General features: G+C 31.3%; 3 protein-coding genes across 6 annotated transcripts in view; 1 reads left to right on the forward strand and 2 right to left on the reverse strand.

Annotated features, from left to right (window-relative positions):
• LOC129915362 (ELMO domain-containing protein F-like) overlaps positions 1–11,599 on the reverse strand; it is a 143,043-nt gene extending 131,444 nt beyond the window's left edge. For all 4 annotated transcript variants that reach the window (XM_055994864.1, XM_055994862.1, XM_055994863.1 and 1 more), the window contains exons 1-4: positions 11,466–11,599; positions 10,761–11,041; positions 10,559–10,698; positions 5,161–5,866 (exon numbers count right to left, since the gene is read on the reverse strand). In XM_055994864.1, coding sequence (XP_055850839.1) covers positions 5,161–5,866; positions 10,559–10,698; positions 10,761–10,974 — 1,060 coding nt within the window. In that variant the 5' untranslated portion in view covers positions 10,975–11,041; positions 11,466–11,599. The remainder of the gene's footprint in view (positions 1–5,160; positions 5,867–10,558; positions 10,699–10,760; positions 11,042–11,465) is intronic.
• A 2,023-nt stretch (positions 11,600–13,622) lies between these two features.
• On the forward strand, positions 13,623–15,045 carry LOC129916371 (valacyclovir hydrolase). Its single transcript, XM_055996257.1, has 3 exons — positions 13,623–14,426; positions 14,483–14,738; positions 14,798–15,045. The coding sequence occupies exons 1-3, from the start codon at positions 13,934–13,936 to the stop codon at positions 14,892–14,894; spliced, it is 846 nt and encodes a 281-aa protein (XP_055852232.1). The 5' UTR covers positions 13,623–13,933; the 3' UTR covers positions 14,895–15,045.
• Positions 15,046–17,940: 2,895 nt separating this feature from the next.
• On the reverse strand, positions 17,941–26,943 carry LOC129914822 (AP-2 complex subunit mu). Its single transcript, XM_055994237.1, has 4 exons — positions 26,633–26,943; positions 26,278–26,556; positions 26,027–26,186; positions 17,941–19,290 (listed from the first exon to the last, which is right to left on the reverse strand). Exons 1-4 carry the CDS (start codon positions 26,807–26,809, stop codon positions 18,593–18,595), a joined length of 1,314 nt encoding a protein of 437 aa, XP_055850212.1. The 5' UTR covers positions 26,810–26,943; the 3' UTR covers positions 17,941–18,592.
• Positions 26,944–27,029: the final 86 nt, after the last annotated feature.

The following is a 27,029-nucleotide window of genomic DNA, read 5'->3' on the forward strand; positions in this document are numbered from 1 at the left end:
AACTTGCTCCATACATTTGCAATCCGCATAAAAAATGTTGCGGATCTGTCACTTTTGTTTGTAAAAATAAATTCACCATCGTTGAAATTAAGCAAAATGCCACTTTTCATAAATTTTTAATTATTTCTTAACATTTAATCGGCTGCTTTTATTTTTTCTATGCAAATAAACACAAACAAAAAATTTTTTTTTCCTTTCAATTTACTTCGTCGCCATTTTTTTTTTAATTTGACGTTCACCTGGACGTCAAATTGAGGGATGATAATGCAGTTTACCCGATGGATAACAGGATGGCAAGGTAGAGTTAAAGTGAACCGAATGTGTGAATCGGATCTGAGATTCACGGGAACAGCAGAATAGGGCTGAAAATGCCACTTTTCATAATTTTTTAATTATTTCTTAACATTTAATCGGCTGCTTTTATTTTTTCTATGCAAATAAACACAAACAAAAAATTTTTTTTTCCTTTCAATTTACTTCGTCGCCATTTTTTTTTTAATTTGACGTTCACCTGGACGTCAAATTGAGGGATGATAATGCAGTTTACCCGATGGATAACAGGATGGCAAGGTAGAGTTAAAGTGAACCGAATGTGTGAATCGGATCTGAGATTCACGGGAACAGCAGAATAGGGCTGATTATATCCTCTAAGGCCCAATTTATTCACTCTCCATTATTTTCAAAGGCTCCATTAAAAATTATAAAACTGTCAAATCGCATACAAATTTTAAAATTTCCCTTTTTTTAATGGCGACTTTAAATTTAATGGAGTGTGAATAAATTGGACCTAAGTGTGTTACTTGCAAGTAGCAGGGGTGTGTCAGCACGTCAGAACAATCGAGTAAACTCGATACAATCGAACTAACTCGATACATTCGAGCAGTAGCAGAACCTATCTTGTATCAATCAAGCATTATCTATTGAAAACCCTCGATTGAAACAAATTAAATGCTGCCGATACTCGATTGTATCAAGTAACGGCACCATCTAATTTGTTTCAATCGATGGTTTTCATTGGAAAATGCTCGATACAAATTAGGTACTGCCACTGTTCGATTGAGTGAACTTTATTGTTCAAAGTTACGTAGTTTTGTAGATGCACGGCAGTAAAAAACCGTTCTATAATTTCAAACGAGTCTTCTTTCCCATTACATGTTTCCGAAAATTATTTTGTGCATGCGCACAATCCCGGAATCAGAGCCTTATACATACAGATTGTTGAGAGCATGAATGGAGGACCTATGTTACATGAGTGATCATCCATTGACTAAAATGTTCACGACATTTTTATGAAGAGGTTGTAATACTCATTCTAAGTCGAAAACAACCGCAACTTATTACATTCTAACCAAAAATAGGATATTTTAACGTTTTTGAGCTTATTCGAAATGTTCCGAGAAAATATTTTCAACGTGAAGTTACGTAAAGCATCATGAAATAACTGCCCAAAGCTTTGATCCAAAACTTGACAACAATCGAGCAACACAATTACCATACTTGGTTCAACGGACTGTTTTCTATTGATTGAATCATTTTAGAGTGTTGAGTTCGAGTCAAGTTATAGTAAATGTTATTCACTGTTTCAAGTTGGAAGGCCTCATACACATATTTTTTAAAGAAAAACAAAAAAATCTACGTAGCAAACTGTCCTTATGATAATTTATGCATATTCGCAAACGAACGTATTTAAAACAAACATCACTTTTACATCAACTCTTTGTATTGCATCTTTCATTTGGATTTATTATCTTGCGAACTCTTGAAAAATTTGGCATATCAAAGTTAAGCGATTCGGCGTTTGAAAAATGAATTGGCAGTTTTCTTTATTTACGCATTACAAGGCGAATGTCGTAATTTTCTAATTTTTAATTACCGCGACATGTGTGAGCAAAATCGTTCGACTAGCGAATTGTAAAAATTGTTTTACTTCAATAAGCCACAGCAATTGTTCGTTCCGATGAAACGTACAACCAACCATTGTTACACGTATTGATTTTCTATTCTTAAATTTTAACGGTCGATGTCTTATCATTATCTAGTAGAAATATTTTGTTATTGATCTTGACGTTTTTTTAATTTCAAGTTTCGACAGATCAATAAGCCAACACGCCCAGTATTGACATTGATCATTAACAAGTTGGTCAAGTTTTAATTGATTTTGAATTTACGTTTTGGAAAACTGCTGCAAATAACTGAAGCTCGTAACACGAACTTTCGGCAAAACATTTTCAGGAAAGTTAATTGTTACCAACATATTGCACGTGAATGGAAAGTTTGAAATGAATGCAATTAAAATTTATTTGGATGGTTTAAAAGACCAATGTTGATTCTTCACGATAGTCCTTAATGAGCATTCGATGTTTTATGAAAAAAAAAAAATAAAACGTTAAACTTATGTATGCTTTCATCGTATGGGTCTATTGGACGTTATCTTTTAATATTTGTACAACTATTTTCAAGCAAAAGTTTTATTCGAAAAATTGCGAGTTTTTAAGTTTGAATGAAGTACTCGTAGAACAAGTTTGTTTACAAATTTATTATATGCAAGAAATTCGTGGCTATTTTTGTTAATTTGACTTGAATTTTGAATTTCCATTCAAAATTTTGATAGAATTGAGAAATAAAGGAGCTGTATCATTTTTTAAATCATGTTCCTTCTTTCTTCAAGTTTAAATTCATTGCGCATGGGAATTTTTTCATTTGCACATTTGCGTTTTACATTTATGAACACCTGACATTTGTCATTTGCATTATTGAAAGCTTCGCATTCGTCAGACTTGGCGCAACCATGCATTTATGAAAGCACCCCTCAATTTTGTAAATGTATGGCAATTATAACACTTGATATTAAAACGAGCAGGTTTGAAAAATTAAAATAAGCTATCGATTGTTTTGAAATTGATTATTTTTTTTTACTTTTCCAAGTTTCTTATAAAAAAAATATATGTTGGTTTAAAACGCGATCAAATATCTCCCAGAATATAAAGAGAGGAACAATAAATTCTGCAAAGCCAAGGCTTATTTATATTTGCAAATGAAAACACGCCCGATACAAAATTAAAAGATTATTTTAAATTTATTAAAAATTGCGGTTAGCTAAAATCGCTCTATTTGATAGTTTAAAACCGACTTTACTTTATTTCTTTTATTCGAAGGTGTCAGTAACAACAAATTCATTTTTTATTTTTGAAATATCTATTGAACCCGCGCATATTTTTTTCTGATTTACCAATATTTGTATCTTGATAAAAATTACCTCAATTTAACCTACATTTTAAAGTCGCATATTTAAAAAAAAATATTTAATGAAAAATTCTAGAGTGGAATCTACTAACGCGATAGTCAATAGTTAGATTTATAAAACAAAATAATTTAGAGCAAAACTATGTAGTCCATTTGGATTATCAGCAAAATTTTGGATTTTGATTATCAACTATGTATATGCCATCATAGCGTTAGCCGATTCACCTCTGGATAAAATCGATACATTAGAGCAAACATGAGCAGTACATATTATGCAAGTTTATTTACACGCGCAAAATTTTAAACGATTTAATAAAATACTAAAGCCAGTTTAGTAAGTAATTAAGTCAAAAAGCAGACTGATTTTTAACTTAGTAAAATACTAAAATGCTTTAGCATTTTACTTAATCTATTTAAAATGTTGCGCCATTTTATTAAGTGATTTTATTGTTCTTAAAAAATTGTATGTTGTATTAATCACTTAGTTGTCTATTCATGTTTGTTCTATTGTATCTAAAAAGAATTGATTTTTTTTTATGTACTCACACTTTCATGTTCATCAAATCTTATCTTTGGTCAAATCTCTCGAAAGTAGCGAAATAATCTTGCACACATTTTATATAAAAAAAACTTCACACCATTTAATGTCAACACAGTTCTATTTGAAAAATATTTAACACTTTCAACAAACATTTTATTTAATAATAATAATATTTATCACTTTGTATTCACTCAATTGTTTTCAACAAAATAGACTGGTTTGCAAATACATAATTTAAGGCTATTGACGAGATTCTACATTTTTTTCAGAAAACGACGTATTAATTTCCTATATGCAAAAGCAATAGAAAAGTAGCGCACAAAATTCAGTAAAAAAAAAGTGTAAACTCGGCAATAGCGTCAAATTACTTGGCTCCCAATCATCCGATATCAATACACCGCGTTAACCGAATCAATTGAAATGTATCTTATTAGAATCCAAAGACATAGTAACCATCTTTCTAATCCAACTCAAGAAACATAGGCAAACTTCAATTTTTGATTGAAACCCACCCTTTCAAAAAAGTGAAAGACAAGAAACTATATCTCTAGATTTAATAAGAACATTTCAAATTACAACAAAACGAAAAAATGTTTCAACTAAAGACAATTTTTCAGGGAGGGTACAGTTAAATTCAGTAAATATTTTGTTTAAAAATCAATGTCAAAGATAAATAAAATGATTAGACCTTAAACCGAGCAAATGTCAATTCAAACCATTCGATTGAAAGTCTAATCAAGTATGTTTATTGAAGAAATAAACCCACCTATGAATTTTGGTGATGTAGATATGCCGCCAACAGCGTTATAAGTGGTCTTTCTTCCTTCCTTCAGCTTTGTTTTTGCTTTTTTTTGTTTGGTTTGGCAGCTTTATAGTCGTCTTGAAACGTCCTCATAATCATATCAATTTCAAAATATAGAACACTTTTTTAACACTTATAAAAAAACACTTTCCACATAATAAAAATTCCAACACAACATACTTACATTCATTTAAATTTAAAAAAAAACCGAATGAAAACTGCTTTTACCGAAAATAAGCAGATTTTTAAATCGAGAATTAATTTTTTTAAGGCGTTTAAAATACTTTTTTAAAATTCAATATTTCAATCAATATAGTTTTATCAAAAAAGCAAATTTCAAAAGCACAAAAGCAAATGACAATTCTAAACTAGACATGAGCCACACAAAAATAATAGGGCAAGTCGTTTAAAATTCCCAATTTGAATTGTCAAAGACCCAGTTTTGGTGCATTGTTATCCACGATTTTTAAAAAATTTAAATTACATTTTGATTGGTAGATAAAAATAAACACCAAAACCAAATCTTTCCTTTTGAATAATTTTTTTTTTTAGAAAAATGAAATTATCAACTAACCCTGTGCTTCGTTTGCTGATTGATCCGCCTGTTCCACATATGAATTATCAACGAATGACTGTTTGACGACTGCCGTTGAAGTAGTAGCTCCACCAGCACCGCCCGTCGCTGCACCCGCTTCCTCTTGTTCCGTAAAATAGCTCTCGTCGTATTTCATATCACCATATGAATCATCTTCAACATATGTTGCATCTTGCTCGGCAGTCTCAACCTCTCCGGTTTCTTCAGAATAATCAGGTTCAGATTTGGTCGGCATCTCAATGGGCAAGTCAATGAATTCAGCATCGCTGGTCGATTTGCTTTCGGTAACTGTTTGAACGGTAATCTGTGTCGGTTCAGATGCCTCAAGCGGATCGATCGTGTTCTTTACTCGTTTTGTATGGGGGGTGCTTATACTGCGGGGTGCCGTTCTCTTCTGACTTACTATCGCTGTGGTGGTGGTAGTTTGTTGTACTATGGTAGGTTGTTGTGTTTGTTGTTGTTGCTGCTGTTGTTGTTGTTGCTGTTGAACGGGGGTTGCTTGCAAAACAATTTGGGTACTCTTGTCATCTGAATCATCAGTTTCAATTCTATATGACCGACTTGTACTGTTTCGCTGTCTTACACGCGGAGGTGTAATAGCTTGAGTTATTGTTTGGGCGGGCGGCGCTGGTTGGGGCGCTGGTGTGGATGGCTTGGCCGGAGATTGTGCAGGCGCGGGATCACTCTGTAGATAAAAAAGAAATATATTCGTAAGAGCGTGTTTTTTTTTTCAATATTTGTTTATTTTATATAAATATTTGAGTATGTATTATCATTAATCACTAAGAACTTTTGGCTGCCAAGATAAGGGAAACATATAAAGCTGTTTATAAGGATTTTATTACCAGTACGCATTTTTCAAACGTTTAAAAGAGTTGCGATGACCCCATTATTAAGAATTAGAACATAATTATATCCCACATAAACAGTACAAACTTATGCAATTAGGTCTTTCAGACACTGCGTTTGAATAGAACTGGTGAAGAGCAGGCTGAAGTTGTGAATGAACCGCTTGAACAATATGAAGTTTCATATGCTGTAAAAACATGCTTTGAAGCATCTGCATTTTCATCGTTAAAATTGACTGCAATGCAAGGTTTAATGCCAAAAAAGTTTATCTGGCTCCTTAACAATATCTTTATCTTTTGCTTACTTGCATTGTGTACCAGAATAGACAAAGGCATTTCTGAGAAAGCTGTTGCGAAATTTTAACACTTTTTATGGTTTTAAAATGAGTCTGGCGTTTTTTACCCAATTTTATCTGACGGAGAACAATCAGAAATCCTTTTGAAAAGCAGCGAACCAGAAACCAAAAGAATTGTAAATCCAAGTTTGAGATACATCAACTTGAACATTTCGTCACAGTAACATTGCCAACAAAATCAAATTAAACTTTTTTAGCAATGTAACATGAAATTAGCCTGAATTTTCTTATTTGTATTGTATTGTTATTTATAATACATAAATAGTGAAAATGGGCTCAGCTGTTTGGGCTGGAATTTAGGCTATCAAAAAATCTTCAAAGGCTGAACATTTTATGGGCTTCCCCCGAAAAGAATGTCAAAATAAAATTACCACGAGAAATGCGGTCAGCCTAGTCTACACACAAAAAAATCGAGATTTTGAAGTATTCAATAGCACTTTCTTGCAATTGATACCAATCGAATCTTGCCAGTTTTGAAGGAAGAATTCTACTGCACAAACCTTTTCTATTTCTTGTATACTCGTGCTTATTAGTATGAGCTAAAGGTTATAACGACTCAGGAAATGCACAAGGAAAAAAAAAGAGACGATGTTTTTTCTTGATGGCTCAGGCTACACCATCTATCTTCCTCTTTCTTTTCCTGAATGAAATACACACGAAAAAGTTTTTGGCAGTGGAATAGGAATAAATTGAAACTTATCAGGGAAGATTTTTTTCATTTTGTTTGGAATGTCCTGGCGCAATAAAATGAATTTGCTCACGAACAAAAAAAAAACACAATTTTAGCAGTTGTATTGAAAATTTTCTTTTCAATAAAAACTCCCTGAATCATTTTTAATCGTTGGTAAAGCATTTATGTTTCAAATCAAATGAAAACTTCACAAAATTGTTTGAACATATTTCCTGATTCATATTCCTGATCGTTATAAACCGCCCCTCACTTGGGAGATTCAATAAGCCAGTTTTAAGACTTTGCAATACAAAGTGCACACGTTATTTTTTTTTAAGATGTCACATTGGCAAAAGAATTTGTTTTACTTCATTATGAGAGTAATAAGTAAGCTTCTTTTATGGACAGTAATTTTCGTATGAATTTGATGACAAATTTTATTTTACAATCACAATAGAGTGCGGTAGATAATATCGATAATTGGTAGCATTAAATCTTTGGCGCCGGGTACAAAAGTGTTAAGTCAGAAAAGGTTATTTTGAGGAAAATGAAATTGAAGTTACAATTTTTGTTTGTAAATCTGAATATTATTATTTTGAAAAAGTAATGATGCAGAAACATCATCTAAAACATCTACACAATGTGATTAATTACCAAATGTGAGAATTCTTTTTGAAATAATATAATACAGTAGAAACATGGCTTATTGTTATCTGTCTTCCTCTTGACTTAACGCTTTAGGATCAATTTTTTTATTTAAAAAGTAAAAATTAATGCAAAAACAAAGGAGTTCAACTTACGCCCTTAATACCACACAATTTTAAAAAATTTTCACTTAAACCCTTTGTACCGAATCATTTCTAACGGAAGGATATACCCTAGAGCTATGGCGATAGGACCAAACGAAAGAGAAAAAAAACTGACTGAAGTCCAATAAAAATCCGAAAATCGATTTTTTTGACTTAACCCTTTTGTACCCGGCAGCAAAGAAATATGATTCAATGGTATGTTTTCAATGGAATATAGGGCGCCTAGTGAGATTTAACCAACACACAAATACTATTCCCCGATTGCATCCATAGAACATAGTTTATTCGACTCCAGCTATTTATATCTCAAAAAATTATAAAAGGGGTGAATCAAATATCGATGACGAAAAACACATGGCTCAAATGCAAAAAGAATGAGTATAAGCTCTATCTCACTTTTCAGTAGGTACATTTTCTAGAGATCTATCTCAGAAAATGAGATAGATTTCAAGAAAATGTACTAAAAAGTGAGATATAAGAGCTTAAGCTAATTTTTTATTGCATACGACACATTGAAATATGTACACAAATTTCTCCTTGGAAATGATTTTTTTACGACTTTAGGAATGTATAAACTATTTTGAAAAATTGAATTGAAAAAACTTAAGAGTTTTTAATTCTATAAATCCTCATAAGCTAACACAGTACTGTGATAAGCTAAAAATTCACTGGTAGACCAGAATGATGTAGCTGTGGCTTGTGTCTTGTGTCGCTGTCAAAGTTTAAAAGTATGAAATTAGTATATTGGTGCCAGAATACGTAGCTGTGGCTGTGGCAAGGAAATTCGCTGTGGTACAAGTCGAGTCGACTTTTACTTCAAGCTACAAGCGGAATGACTTTTGACGTTTCTAATGTGGTTACTCAGTTAAAATTATTTTTTTTTCAAAGGCAATTGACATTTTTGTACGCCACATAATTCTGTTCATCTTTTCTACATTTTGAGCGAATTTATTTGACATCTTGTACCACGACGTTTTTCTTTGCTACAAGCGAATTTTCATTCTGTTCAACCAGTCATGTCTTGAAATAAAAAATTTAATATTCAAGTTCATAGGTCCCAAATAAATTCAATTTTTTGTAAGAAAAATAAAAAATGTGCTATATCTTTGTCCATAGCTGCACTGTAGGCATCATAAAATGTTAAAATTAATTTTATTTTCCGGCCTGTTTGGCATCATGTATCAACTTCAACATAAAAAAATTTGCTTGAATGAGGTAACGTGAAAATTTATTTCACCTATAGTTCTATTATTATGACGTCAGTTGTACGTGTACATTACACACAAATTACATCATAAAAAAAAAAAACTGCATGTTTGAATTTTAATTCTATATTGAATACCTGAGGTCAGTTCACCATTAGACATAAATGTTTGCATTTTATCTTATATGAAGCAAAATTAAAAAAAAAACAATAGTGTGGGTTTCGAGCTCTTACTCTAGGCAAACTATGTGTAAATTCACAAACGCATCACTGCAGAGATGATTTGCGATCATTCCTGTAGCACGTTCATAAACGCAAATAAATAGCATCACTTAAAAGTCAATCGTTCATTATTGCAAATTTGGATAAACTGATGCGCAAATATCAAACAAAAAAGCATCAAGAATTTTCTTGATAACTTGGTGATGCCGACGCGATTTGGAGTAAAAATGAAGGAAAAGGACAATGAAAAGTATTTAATCAAATTCTAAATTGTTTATAAATGAATAAATTTGAAGAAATTTAGGGAATATTTTACCAGCACACAAATTAAACAACTAATAGAAAGCAAATTAATATATGAAGGTGAATTTATTGGACGCAGAAAATCGAAGTCAGTATTGTGGAGGAATGTTCTGGAGGAGATAAAATGTGAGGCTCCAGATTTTAATTATAACAAAGAGTTTTTATTAGTACATTTCCATCATTAAGCAAAAATTGTTTTTAAACGTAAAACTTTTTGTCGATCAGCATCGCATCGTCATCAGCTGAGCAACAATCAGCATCGCAAATAAGCAGTGATGCGTAATCACTACCAAAAAATTTGACGTTTGTGAATTTACCCTATTTTGCCCATTTCAACTGGCCACATGCCACGCGTCTTCACCTCATTATATTCAATGTATTGCCCCGACAAAAATCTTATTACTCCCATCCATTTTCTATTTACTTTACTATGTTTGTGTAGATTAGTTTAATTTTCATTTAAAAAAAAATCATCCAAAATGATTAACAAAAAAAAAGTTGCTTTTGTATGAAACAAAAGTAAAACAAGAATAATGGTGGTGGCTCAACCATCTAAACACATTTGCTGTGATTATAGTAAAGACGCCAAACTAACAAACAAAATGGACGCTGTTCAGTGATTTGAAAATTAACTGACGCCGAATGCAAACAAACAAAAACTGGCGGGATAAACTATTCACTATTCATATAAAAGAATTTTAAATTTTAATTTCCAATCTAAAACGATTAAGGAAAAAAAAAAACGAATCTACAACAACCATTAATTGCAAGTGCAACTTTTGTATAGAGAAAAAGCTACCAACAAGAGTTTGCGTGCTACTAAGCACAACAGAATTGTTGCTTTTTTTCTCCTCCGAAAATCGATTGCTTTTCTACCCTGGACAACCTCAAGTTCTGGGGACTTAACATAACCTACTCCTACATTTATAAAAGCAACATTTTATATATTTGTAGCAGATACTTACGTCTGTGAGTCCTTTAATCTGCAGGGCCTCAGCTGTACTGATAAATGCTGGCAACGCCTCTTGTTTCACATTTACCTCTCCACAGTACATAAACTGTATTAGATCTTTTAAAGCTGAATGGCTAACATCTTTTAAAAACACTAAAAAAAGAAAAGAAGTAAGCATCAAAAAGAAAATTGAAATAAAAATAAATTTGTCTTACCGAATGCATGTTGATTGGCTGGCATTTGGGTAAACATTTTGCGGAAATATGGCGAACATACGGACAAAACAAGCCGATGTGCCTTTACAAATTGACCCTCGGCCGCCAATGTAACATCGACTAAATCGCCTCGGCATAATGATTCATGAAATCCAGCCGATAAATTGCTGTTGAAATTATTCCAACAAAGTGAAAACTGCTCGTCGTCCGCCATGTCGGCGACTCATTAAACTTCGAGACGATTAAAAGAGAACACCAAATTAACGCCTTTCTAGGTTTGTCTAGAAGATGAAAAATGGAAAAAAAAAATTATACATAAAAATCAATGCCAACAGAGATAACTAACGCGCTTGCGTTGAGAAAATTCATGAAAAATATTAATTTAATATTTGCATAAAAAAGTTTTAAAAATCTAATTATAATTAATAACAAAAATATCAAAAAGTTATTTTTAAATTTTGTAAATAAATAAAAAAAAAAAGGTTTTTAAAGAATTCCCATTTTTATTAAAGCCAAACAAAAGTTGGGAAATTTTTTCCGAATGGCTATGTGCAGCAGCACCGCCATCTTTAATTTTTAGATATTGAAAAAGGTTCATTTTTACTTAAATTCGACGCCAATTTGAATACTTTAACTTTTTAAATTATTAAAATAACAAAAGAAAACCATTTAAATACAAATAAGAAAACTTAATAAATTACTCACCTTTATAATATTAATGAAATTTATTTTTTTAATTCTCTGGATTTGCTAAAATAGCCACAATAATTCTAGACGCCTTGCTGGAAGCGACACAACCTTTTACTTCAGAGAATTTTACTAGAATGGGCACAAATTTTCGACCAAATGATGAAGCTTGGGAACGAAATTCAAAACTGTTCTCACTTCCGTTAGGTGAAAAAATACAACGAGCGATTTGATTGGCTGGTGGGTTCTTTTTGGTTCCCACCACAATTTTTTGGGAAATATTAAGGGGATGTTTACATTATAAGTATACAAATTAAAAGGAAAAAAAAAGGAAAAGTCTTACGTTGGCGCAAAAAGTGAAAGAGTAGAGAAGTGAACATTTTTAAATGGATTTATTTTTATAGTTTTTTGGTCTAAAAAACAATTTGTTTTTTGAAAAATTTTGAAGTCTCCAAAGCCGACAACGAAAATGCTTACGAAAAAATATCATTGAGTATTATGTCAAAGTCAAAATAAAAAAAATTCAAAATTAATTTAAAATCAAGAAAAATCAACAGATAATAATTTTTAAAGCAAGAAATAAATGAATTAAAAGTGAAAAAACCGTCTTTGAGTCAATAAAAATGCACAGCCCTACTAACAATTTTGCTTCTATAATGCTTTACAGAAGCAACAATTGCATCTGTAAAGCTTTATAAAACCAAAATTGTTTGTCGGGAGGACAGTAAAAAGTAAGTGACAAATGAGTGAAAACTCTCCAATTTTTCGCTAGAGCTGCGTACTGAAAAACGAAAAGCAAAACGAAATTTTCCGTTCAGGATTTCGTTAACGAATGTTTGTATGAAAAATTTTTTTTCGCTCCAGCAGCGTACCAGGCTTAGGTCTAGTACCCAACTAGCACAACAGCTTCTATAAATTGTATTGAGCAAGCTCAGAATTTAATTGCTTATAGAAGTTCGAACTTGTTTAACAACTTCTAAAAAGTTGTTTAAATACTGTTAAAGAAACTTAAACGAAAAAAGCTTGTTTTCGGAAAAGCCTGCTTAATGAATTTATACAAGCTTTACATAAATTACCAAGTTTAGTATTTATTTTTGTTTTTGATATTGAATAATCTATCTCGGACAATTTTCGGTTTTGACATTGAATAATTTAGCTCAGACATTTATTTTTTTTACATTTCTACTATTTGAACTGATTAAGTTTTTGATTTCATTAGTTAATATACTAGTATGGCCGAGTGGGTTGAGTGGCGGACTGCCACCAAGTAGGTACGAAGTTCGCTTCCTGGGTGTGGTAAAAAAAATGATATACTTTTAAAATTATTATCAATAGATATACTAAAAACTAATGGAATAATATATAGAATTTCAGGTCAAAAGATAAAATTCATGATTTAAAATCAAATAAAAACCAGTTAAAAAAGAATTCTTTTTTGTTTTTGTAGTTGTTTTTTTAATTTCGATAAGACATGTATCAAAGAGCTATACAAGCTCTTCCGAAGCTATCTGTCAAATCTACAAAGCTTCGGTAGAGCTTCGGTAAAGCTTAGTTTAAACTTCTTATAGAGGGTCAAACTTGTATAACGTTCTCCTTTTTCCATGCCCAACAACCTTACTAAAGTTTAAAAGCAGCTGAAATGTAGCTTTTGTAATACCTTAACCGAAGCTGAAATGTTAGTTGGGTACGCACCTGAAGCGAAATGAACAATTTTGAAGTCTCCAAAGTCAACAGCGAACATGTCAACTAAAAAATACCATCAGTTATTATAGCAAAGTAAAAATAGTTAAAATACAAATCAAAATATTCAAGAAAAATAATCAAAAGTAAGCTTTAAAGCAAAAACAAAACAAATTTAATTTCATTCAAGATTTCGTTATCGAATTTTTGCATTTCGTTTCGCTTCGGCTGCGTACTAGGCTTAAAAAATGAAAAGGTACAAAAGTGCAAATGTTCAAAAAGAAGTTTTTGATAATTTTTATTGGACAGACTATATTTGGTGTAGGATATTTTTTTTTAATCAAACAAATCTTTTATATATTTCCGTTTTCCCTAGTGTAACTATACCTTAAGCTGTTCCTATGGGGAAATTATAATTTATCCACCTCGATTCAATCCGCTGTACAAGCTTCAAAAACAATTTCACCACAAATAAAAATTTTAAAAGAAACCAAAAACAAACAAAAAAAAGGAAAAGATAACAATGAAATATAAAAACCATCCACAAAATATAAATCTATTTATTTTATTACCCAAACATAAAACTATGTTTCTTTTATCCTACAAAGTATTTATTTTAAATGAATTCAAATACTTTATAACAAAATTCCTCAATTTTAATTTTCCATGCATTTTTGTGCATTCATACCAAATGACACTTGAGCGATATGTAAACAAAATGCAAACGAAGATAACGATCTTCTTCACTCTCCGCTGACATTTAAAACAAAAACAAAAAAAGACCAGCAACAAAAAGCCACAACAAGATGATCAGAGTACGTCTATTTCAAAGTGCAAAATCTACTTTGAAAATTTTGAAACGATTTTCAAGTAATTTCACGGAACAGAAAATCAATGTCGATGGTGTTGACATCAACTATGTCAAAACAGGTAACGGTTCCAAAGGTATTTTACTAATGCCAGGCGCCATTGGCTCAGCATGGACCGATTTTACACCACAAATTGAAAAACTACCCAAATTATTGCCCGATTACACAATCATTGCCTGGGATCCGCCAGGTTACGGCAAATCAATTCCACCAAAGAGGCAATTTGATTTGAATTTCTATCACAAAGATGCCGAATGTGCAACGAGTTTAATGAAGATTTTAGGGTATTCTAATTTTTCTGTCCTTGGCTGGAGTGATGGTGGAATCACGGCTATGATTATGGCTGGAACAGATCGTAGGCTTTTAGATAATATGGTTATTTGGGGTGCGGGACCTTATATTAATGAAAAAGAAGTTAAAGTTTTAGAAGGTTGGTCTGACTTCTATGAGTTTTATGATTTTAATTGATTTCTCATCTTGATTTAGATATGCGTGACGTATCGACATGGTCGGCGCGAATGAGAGAACCAATGGAGAAATTGTATGGCCCAGAAAGATTCAGAGAAATATGGTCTGAGTGGGTCGATGCTGCGATTATGTTTTATGATAAGAGGAATGGAAATTACTGTAAAGGAGAACTAGAAAAGATCGTTACACCGACACTCATTTTGCATGGAGTCAAAGATCCAATGATAGCCGAAGAACATATTCCCTACATTCGTAGGAGAATTCTCGGTTGCAGGTAAGAAGTTGGCTTAATATAAGAATTTTAAATAAGTTTGGAGTCTTTATTTTTGGCAGATATTACTCATTTCCACAAGGGAAGCATAATATTCACTTGAGGTATGCGGATGAGTTTAACAAAGTAGTAGCAAACTTTTTGCTACAAAAATACTAGAGGGTGATAGTTTTGGAAAAGAGGCTTTCATCGGATTTTGGTTATTATCCTTTAAGAGTGGACAAGAAATACAAATTGTGATTTTTAAAATGTAATTGGAAATAATAATTGACTTTTTAGCTTAAATAAAAAAGACGCTAATTACAAAGTATGACTATGGCGAGTGCCTTTAAATTAATCAGACATGACATTACAATGATAGAAAATGCTGACAAAAGACGGTACCGAAATTCTATCTGCCTGTTTGTTTGTCTCTCGGAAAGCTTAGCTGTCTTGTATGTCTAGGATGATGTCGTTATTGCTGCAAAACTTCTTGAGCTTCCTGAGTTCTTCAACTCGAGCTGCAGCTCCATTTGCTTCAAAATTGGTTTTTAAGACTTTTTGTTAATTCCTTAAAAAGGACATTGATATTAACGGTATATTAACGGTAAGGACAAAAATTAAAATGGACAACGTTTTTTTCTCAAAAACTGCTCTAACGATTTTGATTAAAAAATTATAGGTGCATTCATGGAAAACGAACTGTCGAATCCATACAAAATTTTGACACATTTACCACTTTAGCAGGTTTACTCTTTATTTAAATTGTGGCAAATAAAGAACTGTTTTTGAAATAAAAAAAAAATAACCATTTTTAACGGCCTTCCCATAGAACCGTTTTCCTGAATTCTGACTTTTTATAACTGACTAAGAACCAATTTTTCAAAAGCCGGATAATCCCAGTATTAATTCCTAGGAATCAATATTTTTTTTATATATTGACATTTATTCTTTTGATTGTCTAACTGACGATTGAAAAATCAGGGCTAAGCTGAATATATGTAATAAAAAACAATAAATATTAGGTCAGTGCCCACGTTCTATAACTCAGTCGAGAACTTCTCGCATCGAAAAATTTTGAAACAAAAATTCCAAACGTTTCTCTATTTGGAAAAATAACCTGTGTCTGTATCTCGATGTGAGAAGCAGCCCTGTAAGTTTTTTATTCCATTGGAATACATATATTGGAAACTGTCAAAAAAAGGGATAATATTTTTACCTTTGGCCATAAAAGGTCATATGGACATAGTTTTATATTAAATATCCCAAGGATCGGTAGTCCGAAGGAAGAGCATTCGGTCGGCGAGTGGAGGGTACCGAGTTCAAGTCACGTTTAGGAAATGAAAATTTTTCATTTTTTTTCTTTAATATTCTTTTTTTTTATTTTGAAAATTTAAGTGACACAAAAATAAATTAACGTGAACACATTTTCAGTAGTAACATCTCACATTTAATGCAAGATTATCAATTTTTTTTCAAATATCTTACTTTCTCGCATCCTTTTTGCTTGTGAGAAATTTTGGCAGTTCAATCGAGAAATTTTCTCGATTATTTTCTTACAGACACAGTTTTATTCACATTTTTCCAGTCTGTCAAGCATTTTCATTCAGAAATGTTTCAAGGCGAGAAAAATTTTGTTTATAGAAACAAACGAATGTGAGAAAATGATTTTTGTGTCGATTCACATTATTTTTGTTCCGATTTGCGTGTTTCATGCGAGAAATTTCTCGATGCGAGAGTTACAGAAAAAAATGCTCCTAGTTCAAGTTTTTCTGCTCCTACTTTTGAGGTAGAGCAAACGAGTGAGAAGTCTCAAACAGCAACTGATTTGTTTTATTCTTACAAAGAAATATTTAAATAAATTCAAAATAATGGAAATTTGTTAAAAATCTTCTTAATATGAAGAAAAATTAAAAATGTGAACAAATATTCTGATTAATTATAATTTATTTGAATGAAAACTCATAACAAAAAAATTTATTTTAATTTTAAGTTTTAAAACTGATAGACAAAAGTCATTCCTATAAAATAGGAAGGTGTACTTTTCTGATATTTTTTGTTCTGACAGTTTTCAAGAATTTGCGCTGTTCTGATCTTTTCTGTTCCAGTTTTTCTTCATTAAACAGACCTATTATTTTTTACATTTAGCATCGAAAAAAAGAATTTCAATATTAAAAAAAAAAAATATGCAACAGCTGCTATGAAAATTTGTATGTGTTAAGTCAATTATTGTAAAAAATTATAAAAAAAAAAACTTATAAAATTCATTCATTCGTGGTTGTTGTAACCGAAAATGAAATATGATGAAATTTAAAATACACTGAACGAAAAACAGCTACATAATATTTTCTAAACTAATTGCGATAGAAATTTTTTCTATTTAGTTTTAGTACGTCATAAGTTTAGCTTTCAGCCATTTCAGGCTGATAATTATAATTTTGGTTGAATTTTGTTATACAAGAAATTAAATGGCATAACAGTTTAAAGATTAAAACCATTCAAAATTGTGTTTTCGTTGTTTTTAAAATCTTTTGCACATTTTCTTATAAAATTAATAAAAAAAGAAATAAATTAAAATTTTTGTTTTATGAATGCCATAAAAAATACATTTTTAGGACTTAGCTACCATAACCCGAGAGTGGTTGAAACTACTTAGAAGTTGTATCAGTGCTTATAATGCTAATTACAGTGACAAAAAAACAACTTCAAACTTTTTTATTTTTTAAGGGTATGAGGCGTTCAGAATAGTAATAGATCAAGTACACTTCTCAACAAGTTTTTGGTGTTTTCTCAAACAAGATTAGAGGAATGAATTGAAGAAACATAAAAGCTATTGGTCTGCCCATTTTTTTAATATGAATGCCTAAAATATTATATTACATTCAAATCTCGCGATTGTGGTAGATTTTTGAGTCAGATCTGTTATATAAAAGATATTTCATAAAAAACCTGTAATGTCTGTTTAAGGATCAACGTCTTGCCTGAAGTCAAATATCCGTTTCATAAAAACTTTCTGGCAAATTCTTCGGCTTTGTGTGTCAGTTCCCTTTAACTCTTAATGATAAGTCATGTTTTAAAAAAAAGAAGAAAATTGATATAAACAGTTAATTACTAATGAGCCATTTTAAGACAGAGTTATACCATTGCTTTTATTTTTTTTTTATTTTTAACAAACTCAACTTTTTTTTATAATAATAATAATAATAGTACATAATTATTATTTTGTTCCTGTGTTTATTTTACATTCGAGTATATATAATTATTATGTTTATATATTTTTTTTTTTGTTTGCTGCTACTCCAAGGTAGAGCAATAGAATTATCACTATCCTAAGAAAGTGTTATAATAGAGTGAGCTTTTTTTTTTATATATATTATTTTTTAATATATCAGAGTTTTTGAATTTTCCCAACACAGTTTCTGTGTAGATTTAGATTTAAGATACATTTTTAAAAATATTGTTTAACTGTTATTAAAAGTGTATCGATAGTAAAAACATAAGATAGGTAATTTATTTAGTTTTAAATATTTATTAACAATGAAAATTCTATATAACACTTAGAGTAATATCGGAATTTTGAATATTTACCAGATCTAATCCATGTTGGGGGGAATTTCGCTTCGCATAGGTTTTTTTTTTTTGATATATTTTAATATATATATATATTTTTTTAATAATATAATGTATGATTTCTTTTTGTTTTTTCAAAAGATAAGAAAATAATAATAATAATAATAAAAAAATGAATATCTATAATATTGGAATATAACGACAAAGATTGAACATTTTGCTTAGGAAATAATGTAATAATGTTTTTCTGCATCTTGTGTTTTCTTATTACGAAATATAAACGCAATCGATCGTTGAAATCAACACGTTTAACAGCGAGTTTCGTAGAGTCCACTGCGACCAATATAGCGCACCCATTTGACGACATCATGGTCTGAGTAGTTGAGTTTTGGTTCAAAGACCTTCAGGTAGCGAACTTTGAAACCTGACGGCGCAAATGGAACTTCAAAGTTCATCGAGATTGGAGGTCGAGTCCATTTCTTCTTGGTGTCTGTTTCGAGAAGTTCAATTTCGGCAGACAATTGAGTCTCTTTCATGCCGGCCATACGCTTTATCTTCCAAACAATTGCATTCTCTGATGCTTTATACTTGGCTTTGCCCTTGAGACAGATCAACTGCACTCCGGAAGTATTAAGTGGTGTTGGGATTTTCACCTCGATTTTCTGGCCAAGCAATGATGGCTTGAAATTGGATTTGAGAACTACTTTAACTTCCATTTTGGTACGTCCTACTTCACGGACCAGGGGAATAACGCGGAATGGCAATGAAATGTCTTTTGTTGTGCGATAACGCATAAGTTCGAATTCACCATCCGGTGGGATAAAGCTGATTGAGTGTTCGGTTTCGAATTTGCTTAGTTTGACGCATTGGTGAAACTGGCAATCGTCAATAACGACAACTGGTTTGCCCGAACGAGATGCTTCGGCTTCGTTGTTTCCAGATAGACCTCGGCCCTTGGATTCCATGACAATTTTATCGTTTATACCAAATTTGCATTCAGGCATACCTGGAATATTAATTTATAGATACAAATTTTAAGTCTGCATACATTTTTTAATAAAAATGATTTATGTTCAAAATTAATGCCGGCGAACCCCACAGGCGGATCACTAGTGTGAAGCAGTTACGTGGGATAGTTATGATCCCCTCGACATCGAGATCATAACAGCGCCGAGAAAAAGGAAGAAGAAGAAGATGTTCAAAATTAATGCGAGTGAATACGATGCACAAATGTACACTCTAACAACCTTAATAACCATATCTATAAGACTGCAGTTTTTAGCAATCTACTACTGAAATATTATAGTTCGGTATTACTCTACAAATGGAAAATGCATTATCAATATAAACTTCACTCGGCCATATCTCAATATCTCAACCTTACAATTTTTATCATGTAGCCTTCTGTTCATTTGACACTACTCTTTTTGCTTTTCCCCAAGTCCTCATTATTTTGCCTCATCTCCTTTTTGATAAAAATTTCTTACTTTCGAAGTGCTGTATTTAAAAAAATGTTGGACCAATGGGAATACGATTGCACCTAAATAAAACTATTTTTTTTTACTTTACTACGACACCTGCATTTAGTTGGCCAGAGACAAGAGAAAAATCAAAGGCCCAATATGCTACTATTTATCGCTGTGGAGTGACTTAGATGGTGAGTAAGTTCAGTTTTTTTTCCTTTGGATTTCTTCAATTTTTACAGGAATAGATGCCTAGATGAAGACGTGGACGAATTTTTGGGCTTAATATCCGCTTGGCTGTCACTTATAAAAGCTACGTTTTTTTTTGGTTTGGACATACTAGTTTAAAAACCTTACATTACCAATATATCCTCTTGAAAACTGATGAACAAAACAAAGTCATAAGATCGATACATTCGTACCACCGCTTTGTAGATCAATATAATTATTTTCGATTTGAGGCACCCGTTTTTTACCAAAAGTTTTGCTGCTGGTATAAGAGATATGCATTCCTTCCTGACCCGTTCTTCTGCGTTACTTTCCAATTCAGTTTAGAATCGAGAACTATTGTAAATTTTATGATTGCTCTCAAACTAAATAATCGGCAAACTATCGACCGACCCAGGCGCGGATATAGAAATTTCGTTCGTAGAGAATCACAGCACAGCATTCACAAAACATACTGCCCAAAATAAACTCATATAATTTAATATTGAATCAACGTTAACCATGCTACATTTTACATTGTTTCCCTCAGAGTATCGGAAAAATCTTTTTGTGTAAAAAGATAAACCTTGTTCAAAAATTAGCAGTTGAATATTTTTATCAAAAAAGGTACCGATTACATACCAACAACAAATCAAACCATTGTTCGGTGTTGATGTTGAGTCATAGGTATATTTCAAACCAACGAAATGACTAAAAACGACAATTTCATCGACGACAACTATCTTAATAACAATAATTTTAACTATATGCCTGTATGACTTTAGGTCTTTTAAATTGCACGGCACTAGTTAAAAGGAATAGAAAGATAGCAAAGATTTTTGTTAGTACAGTGAATTGAGAATCAGATGATTATTATCTCATATACACTCCGCTTCAACTGAATGAGCACACAAATTTTCAAAGGAATGTTGCCCAGTTTTTCCTAACTTTGAGATTTTATTTATCATTTAATGATGCTTAATATTTGCTTGTGATGTTGGTAAAACAAATCAGAAAGAATAATTCAAAAATTACCACTATTATTTTTCGTGCTATCTTACAAAGCGCCCCATATGGAAAAATGCAGTTTTTTTTGCGTCAACTAAATAGACACACGCTCATTAAAGATCATTATCTTCATTGTTTATTAGAGTTTTGAGGTGATTGGCATACTTAATCAAAGGTTAAAGTGTTCTTAGTGAAATTTGGTCGTTTAATTAAAATTAAAAAAAAAAATTGGTAGATAAAAAGCTTTGAATACTGTCGACAGAGCTAAAATTCATAAAAGAACAAGTACTGACCGGACGTGCTATAGCTACCTAAATTGATCAGAGTTTTAGTGTTGCCTATTCGTACCAGCGTTACCGTTGAAAATTTTTGAAAGGTCGCTAAAAAAGTCGCTTTCAGAAAAAAAAGGTCGCTAATCTGAAAAATTGAAAAAAAGTCGCTTTTTGTCGAAAAAGTCGCTATTTGAAAAAAAAGTCGCTAAACCCTTTTCATATGTTTTTACATAGAAAAATAATTACAAGTTGTCTTGAAACAAATTTTTTATTAACAACAACAAAAAAAATAACAAAATTATAAACTAAAAAAAACAGTCTTCATTTTAGGAACTTAAATTTAGTTGGAAGCTACGCTTGGCCCGTAACATTTGAAGTTTGAAACATTTAATTTGAACAAAAATAAAATATTAAATGAAAAAAGGCCTTCAAGCTTTCCAACACATTTTCCCTTTCAAATTCCATTGAAAACTCCCTCTTTTTGTTCGGCTATACGCGTAATATCTTCTGAGCACATGTTTTGACAATTTCTCGACCAATGTCAGTTTGAAGAATAGTGATAGCTACCGTTATTTTTAATTGTTTTAAATAACCGTAGAAAAACGCACAAAAACCGAATGTTTTTCGACAAGAAACACAAAGAAAATTTGTTATTTTTCTATTTATAATTTTTTCAAATGACATTTTATAAATTAAAACAAAAACAAACTTCCTGTTTACTGCTATTGAAATATTAAAATTAAAGGCCGACCTGACAGATTGGTGCCCATTTTTGACAAAAAAAAATTAACAACGTTCGGAAGATATTACCTTATTATGTGTACTGTGGTGGTGGGTATGGAAATGGATGAGTTTATGGGTAGGCGTTTTTCTTTTATAACTCAAAAAAAAAGCGCTGAACAGAGCTTGTTCTGAGCGCTCAGAATTATATTTAAAACACACCTGAACATTTGTCTATTTACTTGTAATTTACTTTTACAGAAACAAGAAATAAAATTTTAAAATAAAAAAACTAGACCGATTATTATTTTATTAGTTTGAAATTTTTTTTTCAATTTTACTTTCTAAATGCATGTGTTTAGCATTCAACTCGGTCTGCTCAGTTATTTTATTCTGAGTTCATCGATGGTGCTCTGAACAAGTTCAGAATACGTTCAGAACGAAAAAAGAAACACAAATTTTGAAGCTGTAAATGTTCAGGCCGTGTGCGAATTGCGTTAAAATGTTGATTAAAATATGACGTTTGGTTAAAATGTGACACTAGCATGGTGAATAAAATGGGTTAAAATTTACCCAGCTGCGGAGCAGGGTAAAATTTGACACAAGTGGTTAAAATTTGACGTTTCTCAAGATAGAAAGATCAAGATAGATTTGAAATTATTTTTGTTATAATGCGTTGATATTTTAAGAAATGTTAAAAGTATTAATACTTTCCTCAAATTAATATTCATCTTAAAAAATTGAAAATCTACTAATTGGTTGTTTGTTTTTTATTTTTTATATTTCTATTTTGTTGGCAGCTGGTGAACTACGAATTAGTGTTAGAAGACTGAATTAATAAATTTCTTTTTGATCATAATGAAATGGGAATTTATCGATAAAATAAAAAAAAAGTATGTGAAATTGAGAATTTCTTACATTTTCATTAACTTATTATTTTTATTTAACTTAATATATTTTCAACTGGGGTTTGTTAAAAAAAATAGTTAATTGAATATAAGAAAAACCATTTTTGAGGGTAATTTTGTTTTATCTTGAGGGAATTTTATTCAAAGTAGTACTAAGAAAAAAGTCCCATTTAATACATTTTAACCCAATTCGCACATCAAAAAAATAAATTTGATCCCTTTTTTAACCAAACGTCAAATTTTAATCGTGGTAGAAATTTTAACCAACATTTTAACGCAATTCGCACACGGCCTCAGAATTAAAAAAGAAATAAAATTTTTAGAAAGAAAAAAAAAGTCGCTATTATGAAATTAGTGAAAAGGTCGCTTTAAATAAAAAGTCGTCGCTTGGTCGCTAAGGCTTCAAAAAGGTCGCTAATAGCGACTAAAGTCGCTTAACGGTAACGCTGATTCGTACCTCAGAAATAAAAATTCGTACGGGAAAAATATGAATTGAGGTAAAAAAAAACACAAAAAATAGCAGTTAATCGACGAGAATTTTTGAGATTTGCCTCTAATTCATGTGACTCTGCGGCGGAAATGAAACAAAAAGCTGGTGTTACTGCAAGTGTTTCAACAATCTGCAGAGTAATAAACATCATTAAAAGTCCAAAAGAAACCACCTCTAAACAAGGAACGAAAAGGTATTCGTTTAGAATTTTCTAAGCTCAATATGAGCTGGAAAAATTAGTGGCGCAAGATGGTTTTTCTGATGGGAAAAAGTTCAATTTTGTTGGCTTCATAATTGAAGTCATCGGGGCTAATAGAATCTAAACCAAGCTGCGGATAAAAGTAATATTAATGTTAAGAAACTGCTTCGGAGCTGTGCCCCTGTAACTTTTACAACTGGCGATTAAATATTAGAATGTCTTTATTATCCATTTTATTTCATCAACATAAAAGAAATTTCGTTTAAAATCATAGTTTCATAAATTTTGAATTTGAAAGAAATTTTGCTTTATTTATCGAAGAAAATGAATATGAGAGACATTCAAAAATGTTTATCGACAGTGATAAAGTTACAGAACAGGGGTTTAACTATTTTCAATTCACCTGTACAATTTTGTGAATTGCATAGATCAAGCATATCAAACTCAATGGTTACGTGGGGCCAAAAGAGTGGGATCTTAATTTGTATGAGCCGCAAAAAAAAGAAGAACTTGAATTCTTATAAAACAAATTTATATAAATAAAAACACAAGAAGGGTAATTCCATGAAAAAGTGGACACGAATTTTGAACAAATTATGCAGTCTTTTTTACTTTTTTTATTAGCAAATTACTATTTACAAACGGCAACTCTTTATGCAAGTTGCAAGAAAAGATTCTTTCTTGTATTCCCTTATGGATAGACATAAAATTCAGGGAGTGTAATAATCTTAAAGCATTTTTATAGCATAAGCTTGCCAACAACAGAAGAATTTCACATGAAAATGACGGAAAAACAAGCAAACTGAAAATATGATGAGTCTAATAGTGACGATGACAATATCCCCTCGTAAGTGCTAAAATAAGTTAACATTTAAGCAAGCTTCGTTACACACTATTCGGTTAAAAAAAAACTTAAGTGAAAATGCATCTTTTCTTTACTTTTGGAACCACAAATCGCAGGTAACATGAGTTACCAAAATAATGTAACGTGAGTTACCTAAATATTTTAAAATTTTTCCTTGAAATATTGAAAAAATGTTTGGTTTTTTTCACTCATATTAAAAGCTTGTAATTTTGTATGTATGGAATCTTCATTGAAAACAAATTGAGATTCTTAATTTCACATAAAAACTTCATACTGTCGGACTCTTAAAATTCGTGTTCGATTTTTGTAACGTGAGCTACCATCAAACTTTTATTTTTCCCAAGCAAATGTTAAAAATAAAGACAATTTTTTTTAGTTCATTATGAAAGTAATAGTTATGCTCCATTCATGGATAGTAATTTCGTATCAATTTACATTAAAATTGAAAAAAAAAAAAAAAATATTATTTATGTGTTGGAAATTTTTGTGAATGTAACGTGAGTTACCATGGAATTGCCCAGAAGAATGATAACAATGTTCTCGTCCTGTTACTTTGATTCTCTTATTCAGCCCTATTCTGCTATTCGATTCACGTGAATCGAAAGATTCCCTTTCTTAATCATGTCAAATTGGCTTTGAAAAACTTCTAACTTTCGATAGCAAAGTGTTGTTCCCGTCTGTTTTAGAAATTCAAAAGAAAAATAAATTGTCTAAATTTAATTTTAACCACCTTTTAAACGCTTCTTATTTTAGACTTTCACGTGAATCGAATAGCAGAATAGGGCTGATTTACTACCATATTTTTTCCAAGACCCAAGGTCTACATTGGGCTGGATTTAATGCGTGACATATTACTTATAATGATAAAAAGTGAATATAAATGCTCGTAACGATAGATACTTTGAAATTTAGAAACTTTTTCATATGCCATATACTTCTAAAATTCGGAGCCATACTAAAAATTGGTAACTTCTATTAGTATTTATGATTCGGCATTTATTCTATTTTGGTTGTGAACAAAATCGGAGAAAATGAAGACAGCTTGTCAAAGAATTTTTTCTGCGTTAGATTTTTTTATGACACACGATGCCTTAATTTGGCATATTGCAAACCAAGAAAGTGCGTCAAATTCTCTTCTAATGTCCGAAAAGAGCTACGTTGCATTTGAATGGCAGAACTTGGTCAAATTTTTGTTGTAATATACATTTTCCGTTATCGACATTCATTGCATGATTATTTCAAATTTTATAAGAGGAATATAATGCAATGTGGCACATTATTTTATGACTCATTCCAACAGACTTTGTTGCTTTTTTTTGTATAAAAAAATATTTTGATTTTAAGGTCTTTGAAAGAAGGAGCTAGATAAGTAAGTGACTAACAAAGAAAAAACATGTTATAATTTCGAAAGTACCAAATATTTGTTGTTTCTAAAGCGTAATAATTTGTAATTCCCTATTATCTTCCAAAATTAAACAAAAATACGTTTATCATTTAAAAGTAAATTTCTAAATCCCCAAACAAAAAGTATTTCCCTGAAAACCTTTTTTTCTTCCTGTACAAAGTAAAAATACAAGCGATAAAAGCGTTAATTTATATAAATAACTTACCAGAAAGATAAGACTTCATAACAACTTTTCCGGCAACGTGCGCCGATAAAACTTGACCCTGTGGACTCATAAGGAGATTGACATACTCCAAAACATCAAGGAACAATTCATTGCGACGATATTTAATGCCTTCACGACGCCATCCAATTTGACCGGTGACCTTGACAAGAAAAATAAATTAAAAATTATCTTCTCAATATACTTTGCCAACAACAACAAAATAAAAAGGATCAATGAACTTTTTTTTTTACCTGCGAAGTTATTTGCATTTGTTCCTCTTTTGTTGCCGATTTGATTCCCTGTTGTGTAATAAAAGTCTTCAAAACACCAGTGTCCGTGTTTTGAGGATAACCAAAGTCGAGAATCTCATCCAACAACTCGTAGATTAGAACGAAATTATTCTTGATATTCTCCTCGGAGATTTTACCAAAGTATGATTGCATTACTTCGATAATTTTCAAGAGAAACTCAAAGACCATGGCAGCGTTAACATTTTGTTTAGTTACCGCAGCTAGCCAAATATTTGCACGCTAATTATTTTATAGGAAAAGTGAATTGGAAAGGAAATTTAATAAAGATTTTATTTGGTTGAGAAAATACGCCTACCTTTATATGAAAAAAACTAGTACGAGCGATATTTGTGACTGGGGAACGCACTTGTTGTCTTGCATGGATGACGTTGACCCGAAAGGCATCGACTGCATTTCGACCAATATCATCGCGATAAACTCGGGAAATTAATACTTCACCTTTGTGGTTGTAGACGAACAAGCCACCGATCATTTTTTTTAGATTTTTATTGAATTTTTTTTGCAAAAGATTTTCCGAGAAGTTGAAAATTTTTTTCTTTTCTCCAATTAGCTTATCGATCCGACACCCTTTTTTTTGTGGTTTTTGTTAAGTGACAGTTGACAGCGAAATGACTGTGGACAAAATCGAACAGTATTAAAAAGTAGAGCGTTCGTAAATGTAACTTATTTTCTATGTTTTGTATTGTACAGCG

This window comes from Episyrphus balteatus, chromosome 3 (assembly GCF_945859705.1).
Source record: "Episyrphus balteatus chromosome 3, idEpiBalt1.1, whole genome shotgun sequence".
Lineage (NCBI taxonomy): Eukaryota > Metazoa > Arthropoda > Insecta > Diptera > Syrphidae > Episyrphus > Episyrphus balteatus.